General features: G+C 35.7%; 2 protein-coding genes across 2 annotated transcripts; both read right to left on the reverse strand.

Moving 5' to 3' along the window:
- Positions 1-3,042: 3,042 nt before the first annotated feature.
- Positions 3,043-9,685, reverse strand: LOC139149178 (protein cornichon homolog 1-like). Its single transcript, XM_070720750.1, has 5 exons — positions 9,526-9,685; positions 6,044-6,112; positions 5,256-5,368; positions 4,583-4,726; positions 3,043-3,757 (listed from the first exon to the last, which is right to left on the reverse strand). Exons 1-5 carry the CDS (start codon positions 9,604-9,606, stop codon positions 3,724-3,726), a joined length of 441 nt encoding a protein of 146 aa, XP_070576851.1. The 5' UTR covers positions 9,607-9,685; the 3' UTR covers positions 3,043-3,723.
- A 1,981-nt stretch (positions 9,686-11,666) lies between these two features.
- LOC139149180 (zinc finger protein 540-like) lies at positions 11,667-22,014 on the reverse strand. Its single transcript, XM_070720752.1, has 3 exons — positions 21,727-22,014; positions 17,543-17,665; positions 11,667-16,318 (listed from the first exon to the last, which is right to left on the reverse strand). Exons 1-3 carry the CDS (start codon positions 21,851-21,853, stop codon positions 14,784-14,786), a joined length of 1,785 nt encoding a protein of 594 aa, XP_070576853.1. The 5' UTR covers positions 21,854-22,014; the 3' UTR covers positions 11,667-14,783.

Consider the following 22,014-nt stretch of genomic DNA (forward strand, 5'->3'; position numbering starts at 1 on the left):
TCAGCAGTGTTCAGCTTTTTGCATGCACATTCAGTTTTGAGATTAGCGACGTTCCTATTTATAGTTTGTAGGGGAATTCATTCCAGTCAAAGTGACTTTTACGTGTTCGTCCCTATTTAAATACATCCACAATCATCATTAACAACAATGGGTTAAGGCCAAACCATGGTAGTGAGAGGGTGCACTGTGTAAACACGTGGGACCCAATTTCTGTCATGGCCTTAAACAGCATGCACTGCAATCACATGCTGAAACTGTATACACACATCCTACTTGTGTGCTTGGTAACACTTGGTTCTGACACACAAATGATACATTACTTCAAAACCTGCCTATCAGTCTAATGACTTTAATAAGTCTTCATCTTACATCAAAATGATGACAAATTCATTTAATAATGATGCATTAGAAAACATACTCTTGCAACTGACCCATGTCATACACAAACACATTAATTTATTAACGTTTTAGAAAATGTTCAATGTGTAACACTTCTCACACATCATTGATCTACAGATGAATTACACTACTCCACACAGAAAATGCTTATATTGTGCCTGAATTATTGACTGAATCCATTGTAGCATAACAATGTCTCTCACTCTGGTGATATTGATAAAATCTACCACAAAATAGTAGTACTACACGATGACATGAATTTTCCAGTCTCATTAAAAATGGGAAAAAACAAGCTCTACGTTGTCCTATTATTTTCATAGGTACAAAATAAAATACCTGGTGATCAGTATGTAACCCTGATAAGTGCATAAAACTCTACTGGCAAGAAGAAAAACACAAGCAAAATTACACACAACCTTCCAGAACTTGGTTTATGTAGCACAGTTTACCATAACAGTAAGGCTTGTGTCCTGTGGTCGATCAATGCTTAACTGGCCAGATTGCAAGCATATTTATTGATTCAAAAAAAATCCTGACACTTTCCAGTGTTGAGAAATTCAACGTACTCTAAAATCAAATTTTAATGTAATTTCTCCTACAGGATTGGCTTTTGTTTTATCAATTGGATGATTTGTAAGCATTCTACTGACCTTCATTTACATTTGGTTTTTTTAATATCGAACACAGATCTCTTGAATACACGTTTCATTGGACAGGGTCAGAAAAATGTTGATGCTAAAATTGATACCCATACAGATTTCCCTTAATTTTATCTTGACTCCAAGTATGGTATAACAAAGGTGACAATGTAGGGCAGTGTGGTGCACTTTAATACCAAGTTACATGCAATGAGGATCTTGTTACAGAAAACAGATTGATATTTCTTTTGTGTAGAATATTGTTATGGCAACAATTCATTCTTTGTAAAGCCATGAATGAATATAAAGGTACAATCTCTGCTTTTCATATGACCCTGACTAAGAACAATGCATGGACTTGAAAATTTTACTAAAAATCCCTTTTCGTTAACTTAAAACTTGTTCAGTTCTTATTTCAGCACCAGCATGGTAATAAAAACTTTGAAAGACTCCGCTGCAGGACGTTATGCTTAAATTCGGCTTCTAACACCTTACATTTCATTTGGTGATAGCTTGTGTCTGTAAAATAAATATCAGTAAGACCCATCCTTTGACAAGACATAGTGCAAACTGCATTATACTTCAACTTTGGCCATAATTCCAGTTTAAAATATCCAGTATGAAATTCGGTCTTGGTTCCCTGGAACAACTAAACTGCACATTGTATAAATTTGCTGACTTGAAAATCAGACAATTATTGTATTCATATTTGTCACAGATCATGTTTTACATAAAGAAAGTATCGTGAAATGGATGATTTGACTTTTAAATTCAAAAGATTTTAAGTGTCAAAGAATTGATACCAGAGTTACACATCTCTGTTTTACTTTTTTGCATGAAATTTGCCTCACTGATTTCTTATGCTATTCAAAGTTTTATTTCTATAGGTATTATTAATAAAATCATTGCCTCTTTTTTTAAATACATATATTTGCAAAAAACACAAACTACGTTTGAATTACAAGATGCACAATGATTATCCAATGTCTACACAAAGTACTACGTACGGACATGATACAATCAAGTGTACCATGATTCTAAAACTTATCAAAAAGTACTCTTGAACTTTAAGTTCGCAAAATCGGGAAAGTGAATAACTACGCTTGCTAACGAAAAATCTTTTGCTATTTTCTCAAATAGGATTCAATGGTCTGGTAAGTCTTTGCTGCTTGTTGGAAAGTTGCAATTAGAAAAGTACAAAAATTGATTGCTTTTGTTATGATTTCTCTGTATACATAGTAGACAAATTTATTAATATTCTTGAAGCCAGTAAAACTGTAATTAACAACAGCTTAAGGGGTAGGAATACTGCCCTTCCAACCAGTTCTGCTTATATTTTAAGAGATTTTAATATTTCCGTTGATGAACTTTCAAAGTTATATTTACTTCCATTTAAGTGTACAATTGACACTAGAGCCAGAAGCTTTCAATTTAAGTTATTACATCGTATTCTCTACACAAATAACGATCTCTTTAAAATGAAAGCTCTGAATGTCACTGATCCATTTTGTAGTTTTTGTCGTAGGGAAGTTGAAACAAGAAATCATCTGTTTTATTCTTGCATTTACGCAAGAGAACTGTGGGATACTTTTCACAAATCGTATAAAGAATTTGTAAGTAGTTCAGAGTTTCCAACTCTACAACATGTAATTCTTGGTTCCGTGGATTTTCCGAGCATCTTAAACCATCTTTTGATAATTGGGAAACAATATCTGTACAAGTGCAAAATGCAGAAGTGTTTACCGATATTTCCAGGATTTAGAGCAATGATAAAACAAACACGGAATGTTGAGGAATATATTGCAAAGCATAATGGCAAAATAGAAATCCATAACAGAAAATGGTCATTACTGAAAGACGTGTAATTTTTTTTTTTCTCCAAAGCGCTTATTTTTTCTGTATGCCACTATTGTGTGTCTTTCTTGTTTTTGTCTCTTGTCTTGTGTCTTTGTATTGTGTCAGCATAATGGAAAAGCTTAATAAAAAACTAAAAAAAAAAAAAAAATACAAAAATTTGATTGCTTTGACGATATGATGACAAGTATGATCCAAGGAAACAGAAACCCTTTTAGACCCATCTCCTCAGAAACCCTTTTTGACCCATTTCCTCAGAACCCCTTTTCAACCCCCTTCCTAATACATTCTTCTGCACAAAACTTGAAAGTAATGGGGTTTGTGCCCATGCCATGATGGTCAGCTGATGATGACAGTACCTACTCTCTGATATTACATGAACAATGTCAAAATATATTTCTACTTCTGCCCAACAGTGTGCCATGTGTAATTCTGATTGTCGGTGCCAACTCTTTAACACAGCAGAGGTACAATAAATAGAGACATAGTTATTTCTTGGGTTTGTCTACTTGGACAGAAGGGTTCAAATCAGCCTCATTGAATCTTTCTGTAGCTCACAAGGGACTATGTGACAAAATATGTGGCACTTTGCGTAAAGCACAACCACGATCAAACACAGGCCATTGTTAACATTTGAAAATTTGATGCAATTTTACACGGGCCGGCAAGCAGCAAAGACCTACTGATACAGGAACAAGGTATTATTGAATTCATTTACTGATTTTGTTCAAATCTCACATTTTGAAAGAGGATGCACTCAAATAATTTATTCCATCAAGGTACACGTGTTCATCATGCATCTGATGTCATCTTCTCTGCTTGACCTCTCTCCTTATGAAGAACTTGACACCAGTACATAAATCATACTGCAAAAGGAAAATGAAACTGACAATAGTTAACACCGGCATGTATTGTTAAATTTGTGTTCTGTCCCAAGTTGAATTTTGGTCGTGAATCTTCAGAAGTGATAGGGTTTATGAGAAGGGGGTTATAGTGTGAAGTCATAGTGATTAGCATAAATAATCAAATTCAGATCACCAGAAATTAATGTAACATCATATTGGCTTTTTCTATGCTATGATATTCAAGGATGTACAGAGTTCTGAACTTGACAGTGGCAGTTCCAGATTAGTGACTGTAGTGGATCCAATGAAGAAGAAGGGCTTAGTCCCTTCTAAAAATCTGGGATACATAAGGTCAGAGTGGAACATTGATATACACAGTATGATATACACATAGTTTGAAAATGAATGATTGATTATGTTCTTGACATTGCGAATATATTGGAAATTAAAAATGACATGGACAGATTGTTTATATTTCTGACGCAAATGATACATTAATACATCATTGTTCTGTGAATAATAGATCAATGGTGAAGGATCTTGCTACTGCTAGCCAAGATCTCATCATATTGATCTGAGTTTGAAAGTAAAGTCTGGGTGTAGAAGGTTTGAAAGGAAAACTGTTAATTTTCATATCAATGTTTTGATAAATTGAAATATTGGGATAAATATACTGGTATCACACCTGGCACTAGAACAAGCTACTTTTTTGCTTTGAAACACTATTCAACACTTGCAGTTTCACAACAGAGACAACGTCAAGAACTGAACACACATAATACCAATGAAGTTGCACAGTTTAAGTCATTTGTATCATGACGCACCGTAGTACCGTATCTGTCTTACCTGTAGAGGTAGTAGAAGAAAGAGATGAGATAGAAACCAAGCTTGACCCAACCTTCTCTCATACATCTGGACAAGATGTCAGCATTCATGATGGTTGTTGGGTCGTACAGTCCTGGCCCAGTCATGACTGGCCGGTTTGAATACCTACAGAGAAAGTGGTATGTTTCAACCTTGACATTAGTACAGGATATGTGATATTTTGCATATCGTAGGTAATGTGTACATATCGATTGTATTAAAGGTGATAATTTTGGAGTAACTTGCATATTACATTTTAACTCTTGCTGGATAAAATTCACAATTCAAACAGAATATTACTACAGCTACTTTCACCCTTTAAGTCACCACCATGGTTTGGCCAAAACATGTTGTTACCAATGATGATTTTGGGCCAGTTTACAGGGCATTGGGGTGAACAGGCTAGATAAAGTAACACAGACACGATAACCTATTGACACTAGAAAGACATATACTGCGCTGTAATCTGCAGCAACCTCATTAACTTCAAGGACAAAATTTTAATTTGTAAATCAATGAGACCTATACTTCTTTGAAATTTTAAATCAACCTTCTAAATTTTTTTATTACTGGAGGGATCAATACAATACACCACAAATTATTGCATGCAGGTTTCTTTATTGAAATCAAGCATATTTTGTATATAAAACAGTACCTGTAAATATTATATCCTATAAGGGGCATGTTGAAGGCGACAGTTCCAAACTGGCCGGCAAATAGGAACAAGATTGTGTAGAATATCTGGATGATGTATTCTGGTAACACAAGCTGAAAGACAACAGTCACAGCATAAATTTGAAATGGTCACTGACAGAATAAACATCAAAATAATCTCAAAATTTGATAGAAAGATCCTTACCACATTAAAAATGGGTGTAATTTCCTATTCTGTTGCATTTTGTGGTTGAAAGGTTTCAGATATACAATTTTTGGGGTTTGAAATTGTGACTCACCTCACTATACAAATTTTATTTATTTTGTAGTAAATGAAGTGAAAAGTGACCCATGTGGGACTCAAACCCACATCCCTCGAATACATCTAAGTGACAGAACCAACCACAGTAATCCCAACTGATCCATTAGCTCAGTAGGTAGAGCATCAGAAATGTATTCAGGGGAGGGGGGGGGGGGGGTGTTCGAGTCCCGCATGGGTCACTTTTCATTTCATTTACTACAGAAATATACAAGTTTGGTTATACTGACACGGTGACTGATTATACATGATATGATCTGGTAAATGAAATCCTATTGGTTAAAACTTGCCATGTGATTCATTTGCATACAGTGTTGTCAGGTCAACATAGGTGGTAACCTTGGGATAGGGGACTATTGATGAATGAAGAAGAAGATGACATAAAAAAGCCATGACGTTGCAACAGCAGGACAAAGCATTCTGGGAGTTACAAAGAATTAAAAAGACATGGTGAACAAATATCCACTGACCGGATTCAAACTGTTACACTGGTCGATAGGATTCTTGTAGTCTGTCTTCAGCTCATCGAATGCAATTATCTGTAAAAAAAGTGTAAAAATACAGTGATGGCCTTCTTTCAAAGTGACCAGACCTACATTTCATGTATTTATTCCCATCACACAGTGTGTAGACTCAAAGGTTTATCATTCTAGAGAGAAGAAGATTAATCCATACATTTTAAAAAGCTTAATTCCAAGGCCTTTGTAATGCAAGGGTTAGTGCGTGTCACAGGCTGTTCACATTAAAAAATGCTACAAAGGGACTAATATCATTCACGTATCAGTTAATATGACTTGTTGTTCTGAAGACTGGTACAAATTTAGGTTTCCAATAGTCTGATTCTTACAACAGGAGACTTTGAAGAGCAAGCTTGCCACCATTTTAGTTATTTGGGTTACTTTAATTTTGTGTGAATTAATACATGTCTGGTCCTGTCATTTGTTGTATTCAAATTCCTGTGAGCTGTTGTTTGCTCCCCAAGGGAGTTGAGTGGTATCATATTAAGTCCAGTGACCTGAGGGGTAATAATAATTGTAAAGTGCCTTGAGCACATGTACTTGTGGATATGTGCGCTATATAAGAACCCATTATTATTATCATTATTATAATTATTTTGTCAAGTGCCTACCACTCTGTTATCAACACAATATATTCAAAGTTAAAAAGCATGGCATATTTTACAATTTTACCCCTTTTTGGCCAAGTTCCTCTATTGCTATCAGGTCAAGCTGGTGAGAAACACTATAACAAAATAGTTTACTGATAACATATTTCCATAGAATTGACCATTTGAAGGTTTTTAAAAACATATATGTACATGAGTTTCACTGACATATCTCGGTAAGACATGCATACACATGATATGAACTTCAACAGTGTTAGTCATGGCTGTGTTTTTAATACAGCAATGTGAGTGTCATCGTCTGGGAATCTTGACTTTCATCTTGATTTTGAATGACTTGACATGAAATGGGTGAAACCATGCCTTGCATCAATACAATATGCAATATGTAATGTTCCAGATAAATTTACATTCAATATTTTTGTGCTGTCATTTGAAATAACATAATCACATTGGTGCATACATGTAAAAACAGTCCTTTGTTTGTGATACCCGAGTTCAAGGATTCTGCTACTGCGTTAATACATTCATATCTTTGTTGAGAAGATGCTGTTTACTCATCCATGTGGCCTCATTTAATAAATTGAGTTTTAATAATTAATGAGAGCAATAGAAGTAAAAGCAGGTTACAGCATTAAGACAAATTGTGTGACATCTCTCTACTTTTTCTGCTCTTCAAAACTTGGGTTGGGAGGGAGATATGAAGATGACATATGGTAAATTTCTGGTGTGGCATTGCCATGGAATCATAGCAGTCTACTTTTACAGACATTGTAACATTTATGAATTGCTGGGTGACATAGCATGCACTTTCCACTGTCCAGTTTCACAAGAATGACTAAAAAACCAACTGTCCTCTGTGCCGAACGTTAAACTTCTTAATAGTGTTCTAACCATTGCAAAATTGTAGTTGTGAATGCATATCATAATGATGGCGGGCTATTATTTGACGAAGGGTCAAGCCAAGGGTCATGGTGACACCCACCACAGTAACACTGCATAGTCAAAGTCATCAAATTGTAACCTGCTTGTGAGGCATTCACTTTGTCCTATGGTACACCCCCATAAAAAACCCAATTAAATTGAATAATGACAAACAGACAAAAAGGAAAACAGCTATCCACGTAATTAATTTCAGCAATATCTTTTAATGGTACCCCTAACATACTGACTCATTCTTGATGACTTTTTAGCAAATAGCTATTCACATAACTTCGCTTTTACAATGTTTTCAAATGAATTTTCCTACACATCCATATTTTAATCTAATGGCTTTCCATTATTGGTGTGAGAATGGTGCTGTATTCATGAAGATGTCTAAAACAGTAAACTCTGTCATTATGAATCAAATGAACACTTCACCTGACGTCTTTCACATCATAAGAACATTTGATTTTTCAAATTGCGGTTGGTTGTCATGGGAATCCTTCAAGACATCTCAAACTGTCTTATGTAATCTTAAGTGTTGGTGTTGACTTCTACGATGCTATCAACAATTGCATCTATGAGAGCCCTGAGAAAAGTTCATCAGCATAGAATGTTTGATATTAAAGCTCAGTACAAATATTTTGATAAGCCCTCTCTTCTTTAGTACGGTAAATTTTGTCACATACAGACAGCCCTAGATTTACAAAATTTATGAATAAAAGTTTGAAGGTTTACCAAACAAAGAGTTTTGATGTAATTGCCTCTTTTCTAATTATTGGATAAAATGTAAAATATTTATAACACCAACAGCTGATTTTTTGACCCTGCAATTATGTATGTATAGTGCGGAATGGATAAAAAGGTTGTGAACTTTTTAGACAGGCTCTTAATTCCACGGCAAAGTAAACTTTCAGTTCTGAAGATGATCATTATCACTGGCACTGTCCAATTTAAAGCTAGAGAGTTTTGACACATTTTAACGTCAATGAGTACATGGCACTTGTACAGTGTTTGGCCACAGTTCCTCCATCAATGGACTGTGGTTTGGCACAATGCCTTGCTTCCTATGGACAAAACAGTACCAATCACAGGGTTACACATCTTCTGGTAATGAAACATCAAACTGCAAAGGTTAATGCCAGAAACCTTTCTTATCGATTTTTTGTAATCCATGCAAAAATTGCAAAGTCAAATATTGCTGTGGACTCGTAGCCCCACCACTTACTCCGATGGCTGTATGTTCAACCCCTGACAACATAAAGCAAAAAAAGTGGCAGAGCTGTAGGTCTGCAGTAAGGTAAACTATTGGCATTTGGTAATAAAGTACTGTAACACTGTTTTTAATTTTACAAATTGAAATAGAGAATGTCACTTCATATTTCCTTCTCTATGCAAATATTTCACTATGGATAAAATAATCATAGCTACATAATAAATAAATAAACAAATACGCAGACAGATTAATGAAAAAATAGGATGATTTCGGTTCGAATACAGGATTCGCTGTAAGTTCTGACAAAGTATTGTGTTTCCATTCACACACTCCTCCCTCGACAAAAACAAATAACAAGTGTCTGAAGCCAGTGCAAGGTTGGGAAATCCAGTACACTGTACAGCCTACAGGGTTGTGAACATGCATGTACATCGCCAAAAAATCAGAACCCTGCATCAGACAATGTACCCTGACCACAAACTCATATCAATTGACTTCGACAACTGAAAACGGCCACCTGTTAAACCATCTTACCACAGGTAAACGCCTGTTCACACCTTGACACAAGTACATGTATTACGAACATGCCATGTTGCATGCCATTGGTAGATGGACATTGCAGTGTTATGCTGAATACTACTTCCTGTATTCTGACTCTTGAAGTAAATGAATGATTTTTATATACTCACGTGGTAGATTGCAAAAAATATCAGCACCGCTGACAGTATCATCGCCAAAAGATAGCATAGCGCTACGAAAGTGAACGCCATTTTCAAATTTGCTAAGATATATATAGTAAAGTGTGTTTGTTTCAAAGATGTCTCCTCTGAGAATGCAGCGCCCTCGGTCAACAGCTGAAGATAAATAAAGCTACTATCGTTTTCTGCTGAGATGGATTGCAGTCGGATCAAGTGTACAAATTTACCCACAGGGGTACACGGCATTATCAGTCATGGCAAGAGCGTAAAAAAATTAATACATTTATGATTATAAACACTGTTGATAAAAATTGAATATTTCTCTCATAATTGTATACTTACAATTACAAAAGAAAGTACCCTACTGCACTCCAATCCTGTATGATATCAGTTTTCATACGAAATTCGCATAGTTGTAGTACAGACCCTCTTATTAAATAAATTTATTCTTGATAAAAAAATAATATTTCTGTCATCATTGTATACTTACAAAGTACCCGAAAGCACTCAAATCTTAAATTATTATCAGCATTTAAGCCAAATTCACGCAGTTGTAGCACAGACCCTCAGAAATATGATCAATATAGTTACACTGCAGCAGCAGTTACACGGCAGACTGTTTAAACAGTAACTGTTCAGAGAGTCTGTCGAGGCAGTTCTATGACTGCACATCATGATCAGTTACTGAGCAGTGCTGTTGCTGTAACCATCATTTGAGGGTCTGCACTACAACTGCGTAAGTTTGACGTAAATACTGATCTCAATTTGGGATTCGAGTGCTTTAGGGTACTTTTGTAAGTATACAATAATGACAGAAATATCATTTTTGTCAAGAACATTCATAATCATAAATTTATTAACAACAGGGTCTATACAACAACTGCGCGAAAATGGCATGAAAACTGGTCATCATTCAGGATTGGAGTGCAGTTGGGTACAGTAATGACAGAAATATTTAATTTTTTCAACATTGTTCATAATCATAAATTTATTAATTTTTTTACACTCTTGCCATGACTGATAATGTCTTGTGCCCCTGTGATTTATCACAATACCGGTAATAGGAAATCACTTTGTCTAACCAAATGACTTTGCTTGAACATGTAAAATTCACAGACTTACCTGTATCGAGGAGGGTGACACCCCTTCCTAACCTATACGGAGTACTTGGATTAATTGTATCATATAATTGTAATTCCTGGGCAGTCTTTTATAAGTCAGTTTGTGTCACATGCTTTTAGCCTACTATCTACCGGTAGAATATAACTATTATCACTGAACATTGGATCTTGTTTTACAGATTGAGTCCACAATGACTTCTCTTTAGTTCTCCATTGATGATCTTGCTGCATTACAGTTTGCTTCTATTCTTTCCTTATTCCAGCATTCTGAAGCAGGTGATGTTTGCCTATACATGTCCATTTGGTGCTGCCGGACATTTCTTTACCAATTCACTTTTGTCATGTCATGTAAAACATTAAGTGACCAAGTGGCAGATATAGCTTCGCTGTGTTATGTAGAGAATAACTATTTGCTACACGCATGTTGATGAAGAGGGTGGAAATCTTTGATAGCTTATTTCAGGATGGCCTGACAAAAATGTCAAAAATAGCTGCAAAAATACACAATTGAAGATTCATCATAATTTGAACATATCACATTAAGACCATACCTGAGAACATGTAAACTAAAGCTATGAGTATTTTTGAGAAACTGATTTTTTGACCAAAACCGGCAACCGGCACAAATGAAAAAATGATTTCTCTGAGAGAGGGAGTAAAAAAGTGGCAAGAATTTTAGTTGACAGATAATTTCTTCATACAAGAAGTAATATGTATCATATTTAATAAACATATGTATATATGTGTGTGTGTGGTGTGTATATGTATATATATACTCCAATTATCTGAACTTCAACTAACATCTGAATTTGCCAATCATCCGAACTGCTGTCATGTCTCCAAAACTTTTCTTTTGATCACAGATATCCGTTGTTACCTGCTCTACACAATGGCGGTAGTTCTGTGATCTCCGTGGTTCTGTGAAAGCAGCTGCCTTTTACCGCCTTTCTCATAAGTTTTTTTTATACACATACATAGCTACACAATGAATAAATTGTTACAATTCAATGCCTGTGTGTTGTTTTATTTCAAAACAATACAAACTGTGAACTGATACGGTGTCAATCACATGTGTAGTGTAAAATGGGAACTTGATGAGAACAAAGTGTGTGAAAAATATTTTCAATGTATAGTACATTAAACTTTAATTGATATTTTATATCCTGTGGCACTCTCCATTTTTTGTTGGTGTAAGTGTGTGTGTGTGTGTGTGTGTGTGTGTGTGTGTATGATGATTGTGTGCATTGTTTTGAACATGTAAAAGCCCTACTTTCGAACATCCGAACTGCCTGCATATCTGAACAAATTGATGTCCCCCTCCGAATTCGGATAATTTTAGTTTTACTGTATATGTGTGTGCGTGCATGTGTGTGTGTGTTTGTGTGTGTGTCCATGGAAAATTATGGTGCTTGATACCAAAAGTAGGGCATTATAAATAATAACACAAATATAATACTTCAAGTACAAAGTATGGGATGAATTGAAGAATCGGGAAAACTTGATGGGAGCACACTACCACACCCAGTTGTTTTGTTTTATTTTATTTTTTATTTTATTAAACCTTGTTTAACGAGGGTAGCTTGGTAAGCTTCAGTAAAGATGCTTATCTTCCCCTGGGCCCTCAAATGAACATACAAACTGATACAAAGCAGAACAACATGAAACATGACTAACAAAGCTAGAACAATACAATGCACAGAAAAAAGTGGCCAGGAGTCACCACCTGCACACAGGAGGAAAAAAAATGCACAATAACACTAGATAACAAAAACAAATTTAACAAGAAAACTAAAACTTACAAACACAAAAAATTATACCCAATAAGCTTTCAGGTAGGCAGTTTTAAAACTGCTTAATGAGTTACTAGATCTTATATTTAAATCGACATTATTCCACTGAATGGCACTATTTACAGTAAACCCTTTTCGATAAAAATCCTTATTTGTTGCAGGAACCACTAACAATTTTTGCATCTTGGATCTTGTAACTCTTTTATGATCAATTTCGGTAAAAAGACTTGTCATATATTGCGGTGCAAGATTATTTAAACATTTAAAAACCATACAAACATTCTTATAAACTATTCTATCTGGTAATGACATTATATGCATTGTTTTAAAAAAATGCTCGGTCGAAGCATTATTATCGTATACTGAGTAATTTAATTGAACTAGAATACTAGAGCAAGGTGTACATTATCATTGAAAATGCAGAAAATGTGCTTTGTAATCATTGTCTCAAACACAAATACAGGCAATAAGGACATTTGTCAACTACAAGTACAATACAGAAGCTGTGACTTACAGAAAAATTTAAATCATGAGTTTATGGAGATGAGGAAGCCGAAGCAGATGAAATTTGAAGATTAATTTACTCATCTTGAAACTTGACACCCAAAATTAAAATCTGGCTTGTGGAGATGCAGGTGAATTTCAGGAGCATGCACTTATTATGAAGGGATGCGCTGGTGGAATGGGGTGGGAATTTTTTTGAAAACATGCCCTTGGGGAAAGTGACAAAGTTAGCCTTGGAGTATTGGGTACATGATATAATATTCTAGACCTGACCATTTTGATGAGAGATAATTAATTATGCCTTATAGATGATTGTTATTAACATGTATTTGTAAAATGATAACCAGACATTGCATAGTACATGTATGGTGTAGCCAGACGTTTGGGAATGGCAAACGAGTCCCTCCTTCTCACAGTCATACTGACGTGAAATACTTCTCAGGTCTCCTAAAAGTATGCTGTAGTGAACAAACTCAGAAAGTGTCACAGTGAATTCGTCAGCACCTTTGATCTGAATGTTAACAAACAATACATGTTTATAAAGCTACACAGATGCCTCACAAAGATTTCTTTAAGGGGGCGCTGCACCCAACACAGCGTATTTTGCTAACAAATTACCTTTCTTGCCATTTTAGAATAAGGATAGATAATGCAAATAATGTTGTTTTTTTCTACATATACTCTTCTTTTAAGTGAAATATTACATTTCAGAAAATACCATCAAGTTTTTGACTTAAGTTAATGTTTATTATTAATACCAAAATTGAAGTTTTTTACCCAAATATACACCCACTTCCTCCATCGAGTATACTACCGTACTGCTACCATACTAAATTTTAGAGTCTCTGCTATTTGGAAATATATAGTATGAGGGGGTTTCCTTATCATCTTTGATGAGAAATATTGTTTTAAGAAAAAGCTGTGTTAGCAACATGCAACTCCACCTTAACTTCGTAATAACTCTACTTAGGCAATTAACTAATTTAATAAAGGGTGGTAACTGTTTAGGGAGTGGTCGACACAGACAGAAATGAAGTTTAAATGCAAATCACATATATAAACTTTGAGTGATTCCCAGAACTTTTTTGCCGCAAAATTATAGAGTGGATATTAAAGTACAACTAAACCAAAAAGATCACATGTCATCGTCGTGCCCTACTGGGCTGGGATTATGGATTGTTACATCTTCCAAAGTGAAGCTGCATTCAATTAAACATCCGGATACAGTCGCTTCCTCTTGTGGGCTTCAGTCTGCTCTGTGGTACAAGTTATGGCCGCTGCTTCAAGACTAAATAGATACCGAGAAATCGCACCTACTATCTAGGTTGCCAGTTTGTCCGATGATTTCTTGGTATGATATTAGTACATTGTAGGCTAACATAATACTGAACAAATAACCAAATAATAATTAATGACCAAATTACCAAATATGGAGGTCAAGGTAGAAATCCTGTGCAAAATGTTCACCAAAGGAGAGCACACTATACTCATTCTCGTGAGCCACACCACGATTTCCACTCCGCTGACCTATGTAAAAATTAACGGGTAGCGCTAAGCTGTTGCCGTAAAGAGGCGCGTTGTTTACGACGATGACTGTACTTCATACATACATACATGTAATTAGCTGTTACACTATATTGAATTGTCGTAATTCACATGTGTACCGAGAGGAAACAGGGCAAGAGAAAAAGGAAGAGGGACTTGTACACAAAACTATATTATTTTTATTATCTTTCAATTGGCAATTCTGGAACCCCTGTGGTCTGACACCAGAGTGGCTAAAATGGTGTCCTAAGAGGCCCTTTAGTGTGAACGTTTTAGCACATTCTTTGCATTAATACGGTCTGATGCAAGAGTGGCCTAATTTGTGTGTCCTAAGATGGCGCTCTACAGTGAATGTTTTACCACACTCTTTGCATTCATATGGTCTGACACTTGAATGGATTACCGTTTTCTTTACATGCCACCTAAGCCCACTCTTTCGTCTGAATGTTTTCCCACACTCTTTGCATTCATATGGTTTGACACCAGAATGGATCGTTATGTGCTCAATAAGATTGCACTTTCTTGTGAACGTTTTACCACACTCTTTGCATTCATATGGTCTGACACCAGAATGGATCGTTATGTGCTCAATAAGATTGCACTTTCTTGTGAACGTTTTACCACACTCTTGGCATCCATATGGTCTGACAACAGAGTGGCTCAATTGATGTTCCCTAAGATGGCCTTTCATTTTGAAGGTTTTACCACACACTTCACATTTATATGGTCTGAGGCTTGAGTGGACAAACCTATGCATCCAAAGACTTTGCTTGTGTGTGAATGTCTTACCACACTCTTTACATTCATGTGGTCTAACACCTAAATGGACCAGCAGGTGAATCTTAAGACTGCCATTTTCTTTGAATGTTTTACCACATTCTGTGCATTCATATGGTCTGACCCCAGAATGGATCAATATGTGCTTCATAAGATCGCTTTTGTGTCGGAATGTCTTACCGCATTCTTTACATTCATGTGGTCTGACACCAGAATGGATCAATATGTGCTTCATAAGATTGCTTTTGTGTCCGAATGTCTTACCGCATTCTTTACATTCATGTGGTCTGACACCTGAATGGGTTAATCTGTGAATCCTAAGACCTCCATTTCCTTTGAATGTTTTACCACACACTTCACATTCATATGGTCTGTGGCTTGAATGGACCAGTCTGTGCTCCATAAGAATGCTCTTTCGTGTGAATGCCTTACCACACTCTTTGCATTCATATGGTCTGGAGCCTGAATGGATCAATATGTGTTTTCTAAAAGGGTTTTCATATTTGAATGTCTTACCACATACTTCACATACATATTGTCTGAGGCTGGAATGAATCAACATATGCTTCGTAAGAATGCCCTTTTGTGAGAATGTTTTACCACACTCTTTGCATTCATATGGTCTGGAACCTGAATGGATCAATCTGTGCTTCCTAAGACCATCCTCTTGAGTGAATGTTTTACCACAATCCATGCATTCATGTGCTTTGTTATTTCTTTCAACGTCTCTAGAAGCTGTACCACTTTTCGAATAGAAATCAGCCTCTTCTATTTGCAATAGGCAATCCTTCACAAGCCTTGTTTTCCCACCATCTCTTTCACACTCCTGGCTTTTATAACTGCATACCTGAACCAGTGTATTCTGTGACTTTTTATTATTTGTATGACTCTCAGACAAACTGAAGAAATCTTTGTCTTCTGTAAATTGGTTATCAACGTGATCATACTGTGTAGTAACGTCGTCTCTATGTTTTTCTGTGTTAAGGCTGCCACAGTCCAAGGTGATATGACCATTTTGGACAAGACTCTGTAAGATCATTGATGCTCCTGTTTGTAGAGAGAAGGTTATAGAAAAATGGATTAAAGCGGCGTTCCATACAAAATTAGAACTACAATGTAGGACAGCCACATTCTGCAAAATATCAATTTGAATAATTATTTTGAAAGCGACCGACAAAACTTCAAAATTTTAAGATCAATGACTTTATCACATGGAATAATAGTAAGTCAAAGGGATGCTTTTATTACATTCATTAGAGGAATAGATATCTGAGGTTGTGAGTTCAAATCTGATTGATCATTTACTGAATTAAATGCAAAAGACCAGAAAGGGACTGCTTATTGGCCTTATGTAAATGTGAAAAAATTAAATGATGAAGAAGCAATTGTTATTGTACAGGGAGTCATACTAATTTCATGTAATTTCGGCAATTGTGTTGCAGAGGCAATTGATATTTCAAATGACAAATTAACATGATTTTAAAATATACTTTTGTTGCTCCTTGCAAACTTCTTGCATGACAGGAATTCTGGGATGCATTCAAGTAGTTTTGAGAATGTAGTTTAAGCTTTTATGCATTCTTATAACAGATTTTAAATAAATGAGAGACAATGCTTTCTCCTGGTTTCTCTCACTATCTCCTCTTGCTTGAAAATTTGGGAGGGAGGGAACCAATTATAAACTATGCACATTACGTACAGTTACGCAAATTGGAGTTTCAGCCACACACGAGACAGACAGACATTTTAGTGACTCAAGATATATTTTTGGCTTCCGGCCGACAGCATCCAATACCTATTAGGCTAAATCAGGAACTCTCAAAAAAAGGGTTTCTGTAGTCGATCCAAATTGATGCAATGTTTTATGCATACTCCACACAGTTATGAAGGTCAGGACAGTCGCATTCATTCATGACAGCATACATCACACAAACTCATTTGGAGTAATGTGCTGCCATTGAAGCTTCAGGTGGTCTACAGGATAATTGCGTCCACCGGCAGAGCTACCAACCCAGGGCAGATCAGTAATTTCTCAATGTGATTTAAACTCACAATCTATGGTACTTTTTCACCTAGCGAAGAAATCTGGCTGTCCCCTCCTAAGGCTAACAAGATTATCTGTTTTGGAGTGTTGATATTTGACACTTTTCACATTTTGGACCTTTCACATTTTGGATGCCAGATCAGCTGAAAGATGTACACTCACTACTGCTGTATCATTATATACACACAGTACACAACATAAATTAAAACCCACACATAGAACCTTACCTGCCATGGATGATGTGTTGTCCTGATTTTTCTGACACAAGGTGCTTGAAAGACTCTCAAACAATTTTCCTAACTCACTGAGTTGGTCAAATTGTCTTGCAGCTTTACAAATTGCTGAACATTCTGAGAAATATAGGAAACTTGAATTACATAGCCAAACAGAAATGATGTATCACTGCACTTGACTGCATCTTAAGCCTCACTTACAACTGAGGTAAAGTGCTGGAGATATATCTTATCATCGGAGATTACTTTGTGAAGTGCAGCATATCCCCATGAGTAGACAAGTTCACAGAATAGTTTTCAAACTCTGAAAATATGCCCTACAGCACATCTTTCTTCTCAATTCTCATTTTGAATGAATTGGAAAATTATCCTTGAGTGAAAGAGGAGATAGTGACTTTTCTAAAATATACAAAAGATTTGTGTATTCTCATTCATACATCCAGTAAGTTGATCAGAGGTTCCAATTATTTCCTTACTCAGGCAGCATTCACAAATAAACCAGGAGGGGGTGGGGTGGGGGGTGAAGGACTTCAGGAAGAATTCGAAAATTTGGGGGGGGGGGGTAGAGGGGGAACTTGAAAGGTTTTCTCTGCCTATAAGGTGGGGGCCTGAAATTTTTTTGTTTCCCTAACTTTTTACATCTTCTGATTCCGAGGTTTTCTTTGGTATAAATTCAATGAAACATAGGGCCAAAGTCCTTGAAGCTACTATAGACATGGATACAAAATTAAGTATTTCCTGACTGTATGAAATTATCTCACTAAGGTCATCCTCGGGACCTGTAAACCAAATATTAAAGCTGTCTGACCAGCGGTTTTGAAAAAATAAGCGACTCAACAGTTGACAGAGCTCTGCTGTGTTATGTAGAGAATAACCTTCTGTGACACATGTATTGATGAAGAAGGTGGATATCTTTGATAGCTCATTTCAGGATGGCGTGACCAAAAGTGGGAAAAAAAAAAATCCGTAAAAATACAGATTTGCATATTTCATCACAATTTTAACAAATCTAAGTTGGGTTATCCCTAGGGACCTGTATACCAAATAACAAAGCTGTCTGACCAGTGGTTATGAAGAAGATTTTTTACCAAAAACGCCTTTTTGGTGCCAATTTGCATATTTTCAACAATATCAAAAATTAATAAAAAGAGTTTCTCAAAATCACATATTTTATCCACAAAACAAATATCAAATCAGTAAGTACTGCAGTTCTCAAGATATTTGAGTGGACGGACGCCTCACAAACGGACATACATACATACATACATACATACATACATACATACATAAATACATACATACATACATACATACGTACATACATGCTGACAGTGCACGCCGGACAGATACCCATCCCAATAGCTTCTATTCATTCATTCATTCATTCTTTATTTTTCATGTAATGGTTACATGAAATTTTGTGTACATTGGCAGAAGACAAAAAGAAAAAAATAATATAATGCATAAAGACTAAATGTACTTATAATAATACCTATACATACATGTACACAGACACGCATCAGCTTACAACTGATTCAATAGACTGATTGACCTTGGTACAAAGCTATGCTTAAATCTATTTGTACGAGAACGTGGAACCCTAAGGCGACGACCACTTGGAAGGTATTCGTATTCTGTATGGAGTGGATGATTCGGATCTTTCAATATTTTCTTTGCCATCTTAATAACTTTATCTTTGTATACCTCTGAGTTCTGCGCAAGTTCATCCCGGTTGTCATCAAGCAGCTTTTAACATATTTTTGTAGGTCGATTGAGGTCTTCTTTGAGATGATTTGATAGCAGATCGTAGAAAGCGGTGCTAGCATAGTTAATAATAGATGATATTGTTGAGTTGAAAAAAAAAGCAATTACACTTGAACTTACATTTAACTTTCTAATCGATCTTACATAATACATTCTATAGACTATATTAGTCTATAGTAGCTAATCGAGTTAATTACATTCTAATTAAAGTAAAGAAGACTTGCTTAAATCAAGATTTTCGTCATAAAAAAACAGCATATTTGTCAGGTTATAAAGAATCTTAAGCTGGTTATCTTTTCATCAGTATTTTCATCCTATTAACCAAGCACATTTTGACTTTCAAATTAACATGATTGTAAGTAAGTTCTGTTGAAGAAGTTGAGACTGTACGTACTCAGAGAAAGCACACTGAAGAGACAAATGTTTGAAACTTAAGAAGTTCAAGGTCATCAAAAGCATCATGTAACACTTTCATTGCACTGTTTACACAGATTGCATAATTGCTATAAATAGCACATGAAGAATCTTACAGCCCAGCTTTACCATAAAAACCCTATCACTTTGACCACTCTTTTAATTGACAACTCTATTTTTTCCTCAAAAAGTACTTTTATTTTATCCTTACCAAGTCAACCATAAATGGAAATTAGAACTTTCTCTCTCTCTATTTATTTGACCACCCTATCATGACAAACTAATTTGAGCAATTTCTTTTAGATAACATACAGGACACAATAAATGGCAGTTCAGAATGTCAAAGTTGGGATTCAGGAAAGTTGCCTTTACATGTTTTAAACCTCCAAGATGGTAAGCATTTCACTATATACTGTAAAAAAAAGTTGAACTTTCTCATAATTCTACACTAAAATTATTTTGGCTTTGATGATTTCCTAATTAATTCAATTATTTAAAATCATATCAATTATTTTTTCTGGGTGAATTGATAGGGTTTATACAGTACAAGAATAACATACAATGTAAGTCAAATTTTGATCAAAAATGACAAAAAAAATTCCTTAAAAATACAGATTTGCATATTTCATCACAATTTGAACAAATCTAAGTTGGGTTGTCCCTAGGGACCTGTATACCAAATAACAAAGCTGTCTTACCAGCGGTTATGAAGAAAAAGATTTTTTACCAAAAACGCCTTTTTTGGCATTAATTTGCCTATTTTCAACAATATCAAAAAATGAAAAAAAATTTCTCAAAATCATATTTTTCATCTTCACAACAAATATCAAATCAGTAAGTACTGCAGTTCTCAAGATATTTGAGTGGACGGACGCCTCACAAACGGACATACATACATACATACATACATACATACATACATACATACATACATACATACATACATACAGACTGACGCCGGACGCCGGACGGATACCCATCCCAATAGCTTCTATAGACTATAGTCTATAGTAGCTAAAAATGAATAACATTTTGATCATATTATTGTCATCCAATTGTTCTAATGGTAGATTAGTGATAATAAAACAAATATAGAATCATTTTGTCGCATTTCATGACTTTTATCTCAAAAGTCTAACATTGTATGAATTTTCTTAAAAAAACAAGCAAGTAGGCTTAGTAACTGGCAGAAGCTAGCTATGCAATAGCTACCAATTCTCGACCGCGGGTCATCCGGGTACTTGCGGTTTTTTACGTCATTTTTGCGTCACAGCGCCATGAAAACAAAGAATTGAAGTTTGGATTTTCAACCACCAACACAATATTCAAAGTTTCAATATACATAAATGACATAACTTTTAGTTCTGCTTTTTTCCACACAATTTCTGTATCATTCGCTCTTCTGTATCGTCTGATCTCTCACTCACCTCCCTCATATGCGTTTCACCTACTGATGTCACTCCCCGGTCGAGAATAGCTAGCAATGTATCAAATAAAGTTTCTTGCTGCCTCCCTACAGCATGATGAAACACACAATATGTGCTCTTCAGCAGATGCCATCGACACCTGGCCGTTGGATTAACTCATATTGGCTTTGACAGATAAATCCAAAAAGTGAACTTATGCGTTTAAAAATGAATCAATTTAAGAATATGGCTCTCCAAACTGCTAGTAACAGGTAGTGTCAAACATCTGCGAGCAGAACTACCCAATACATGTTTATTTTTTTTTCTTTGCGTGCATAATAAATATGCGGCTATATGGGGGGATTTCAAAAATCGGAGTGTCTATTGACACCCGGGTGTCAATAGACTCGGCCTTCAAAAATATAGATCATAATCCGTATGGGATTGGGAGACTTGAAAATTCTTTGAGCGTATAGAGACAGTAGAAGCGAGAAACCATATGTTATTGTTAATCAAGCATGAACACATCCTGTAATCCTCTATAGACCCATGGGGTCTGCTTTATGGGATTGACATACATGATGCAGTAAATACCTTTAGGACTGAAGAGAATGCCACATAGATATCCGCCACTGGAGGCAGTGCTGTTCCCAGTTGTTCTGTGGTGATCTCGATCCCGCAATATAGTGCTGTTATTGTTAATTATTCTCATCGATTTCATCTTGATACTACGATTCTTGTTGAACGGACCCTTCAAAGAACGTGGAAATATTCTGGAAATGTAATCACAGGAGAAAATTACAGAAGAAATGGCTATTTTCAGCGTCGGTAGACTGCTCACTCTCAGCTGCTACCACAAGGACATGACCTTTTCAAACGTTT

This window comes from Ptychodera flava, chromosome 14, assembly GCF_041260155.1.
Source record: "Ptychodera flava strain L36383 chromosome 14, AS_Pfla_20210202, whole genome shotgun sequence".
Classification (NCBI taxonomy): domain Eukaryota; kingdom Metazoa; phylum Hemichordata; class Enteropneusta; family Ptychoderidae; genus Ptychodera; species Ptychodera flava.

What these genes read in the sequence shown, in the direction of transcription:
- LOC139149180 (XM_070720752.1), bottom strand. Translation starts at nt 21,853, where the DNA reads ATGAAATCGATGAGAATAATTAACAATAACAGCACTATATTGCGGGAT. An exon ending in CATTCTCTTCAGTCCTAAAG is followed by an intron (nt 17,666 to 21,726) that starts GTATTTACTGCA and finishes TATATTTCTCAG; the next exon opens with AATGTTCAGCAATTTGTAAA. An exon ending in CAACACATCATCCATGGCAG is followed by an intron (nt 16,319 to 17,542) that starts GTAAGGTTCTAT and finishes CTCTACAAACAG; the next exon opens with GAGCATCAATGATCTTACAG.
- LOC139149178 (XM_070720750.1), bottom strand. Translation starts at nt 9,606, where the DNA reads ATGGCGTTCACTTTCGTAGCGCTATGCTATCTTTTGGCGATGATACTG. An exon ending in TATTTTTTGCAATCTACCAC is followed by an intron (nt 6,113 to 9,525) that starts GTGAGTATATAA and finishes CTTTTTTTACAG; the next exon opens with ATAATTGCATTCGATGAGCT. An exon ending in ATAGGATATAATATTTACAG is followed by an intron (nt 4,727 to 5,255) that starts GTACTGTTTTAT and finishes CTTTCTCTGTAG; the next exon opens with GTATTCAAACCGGCCAGTCA.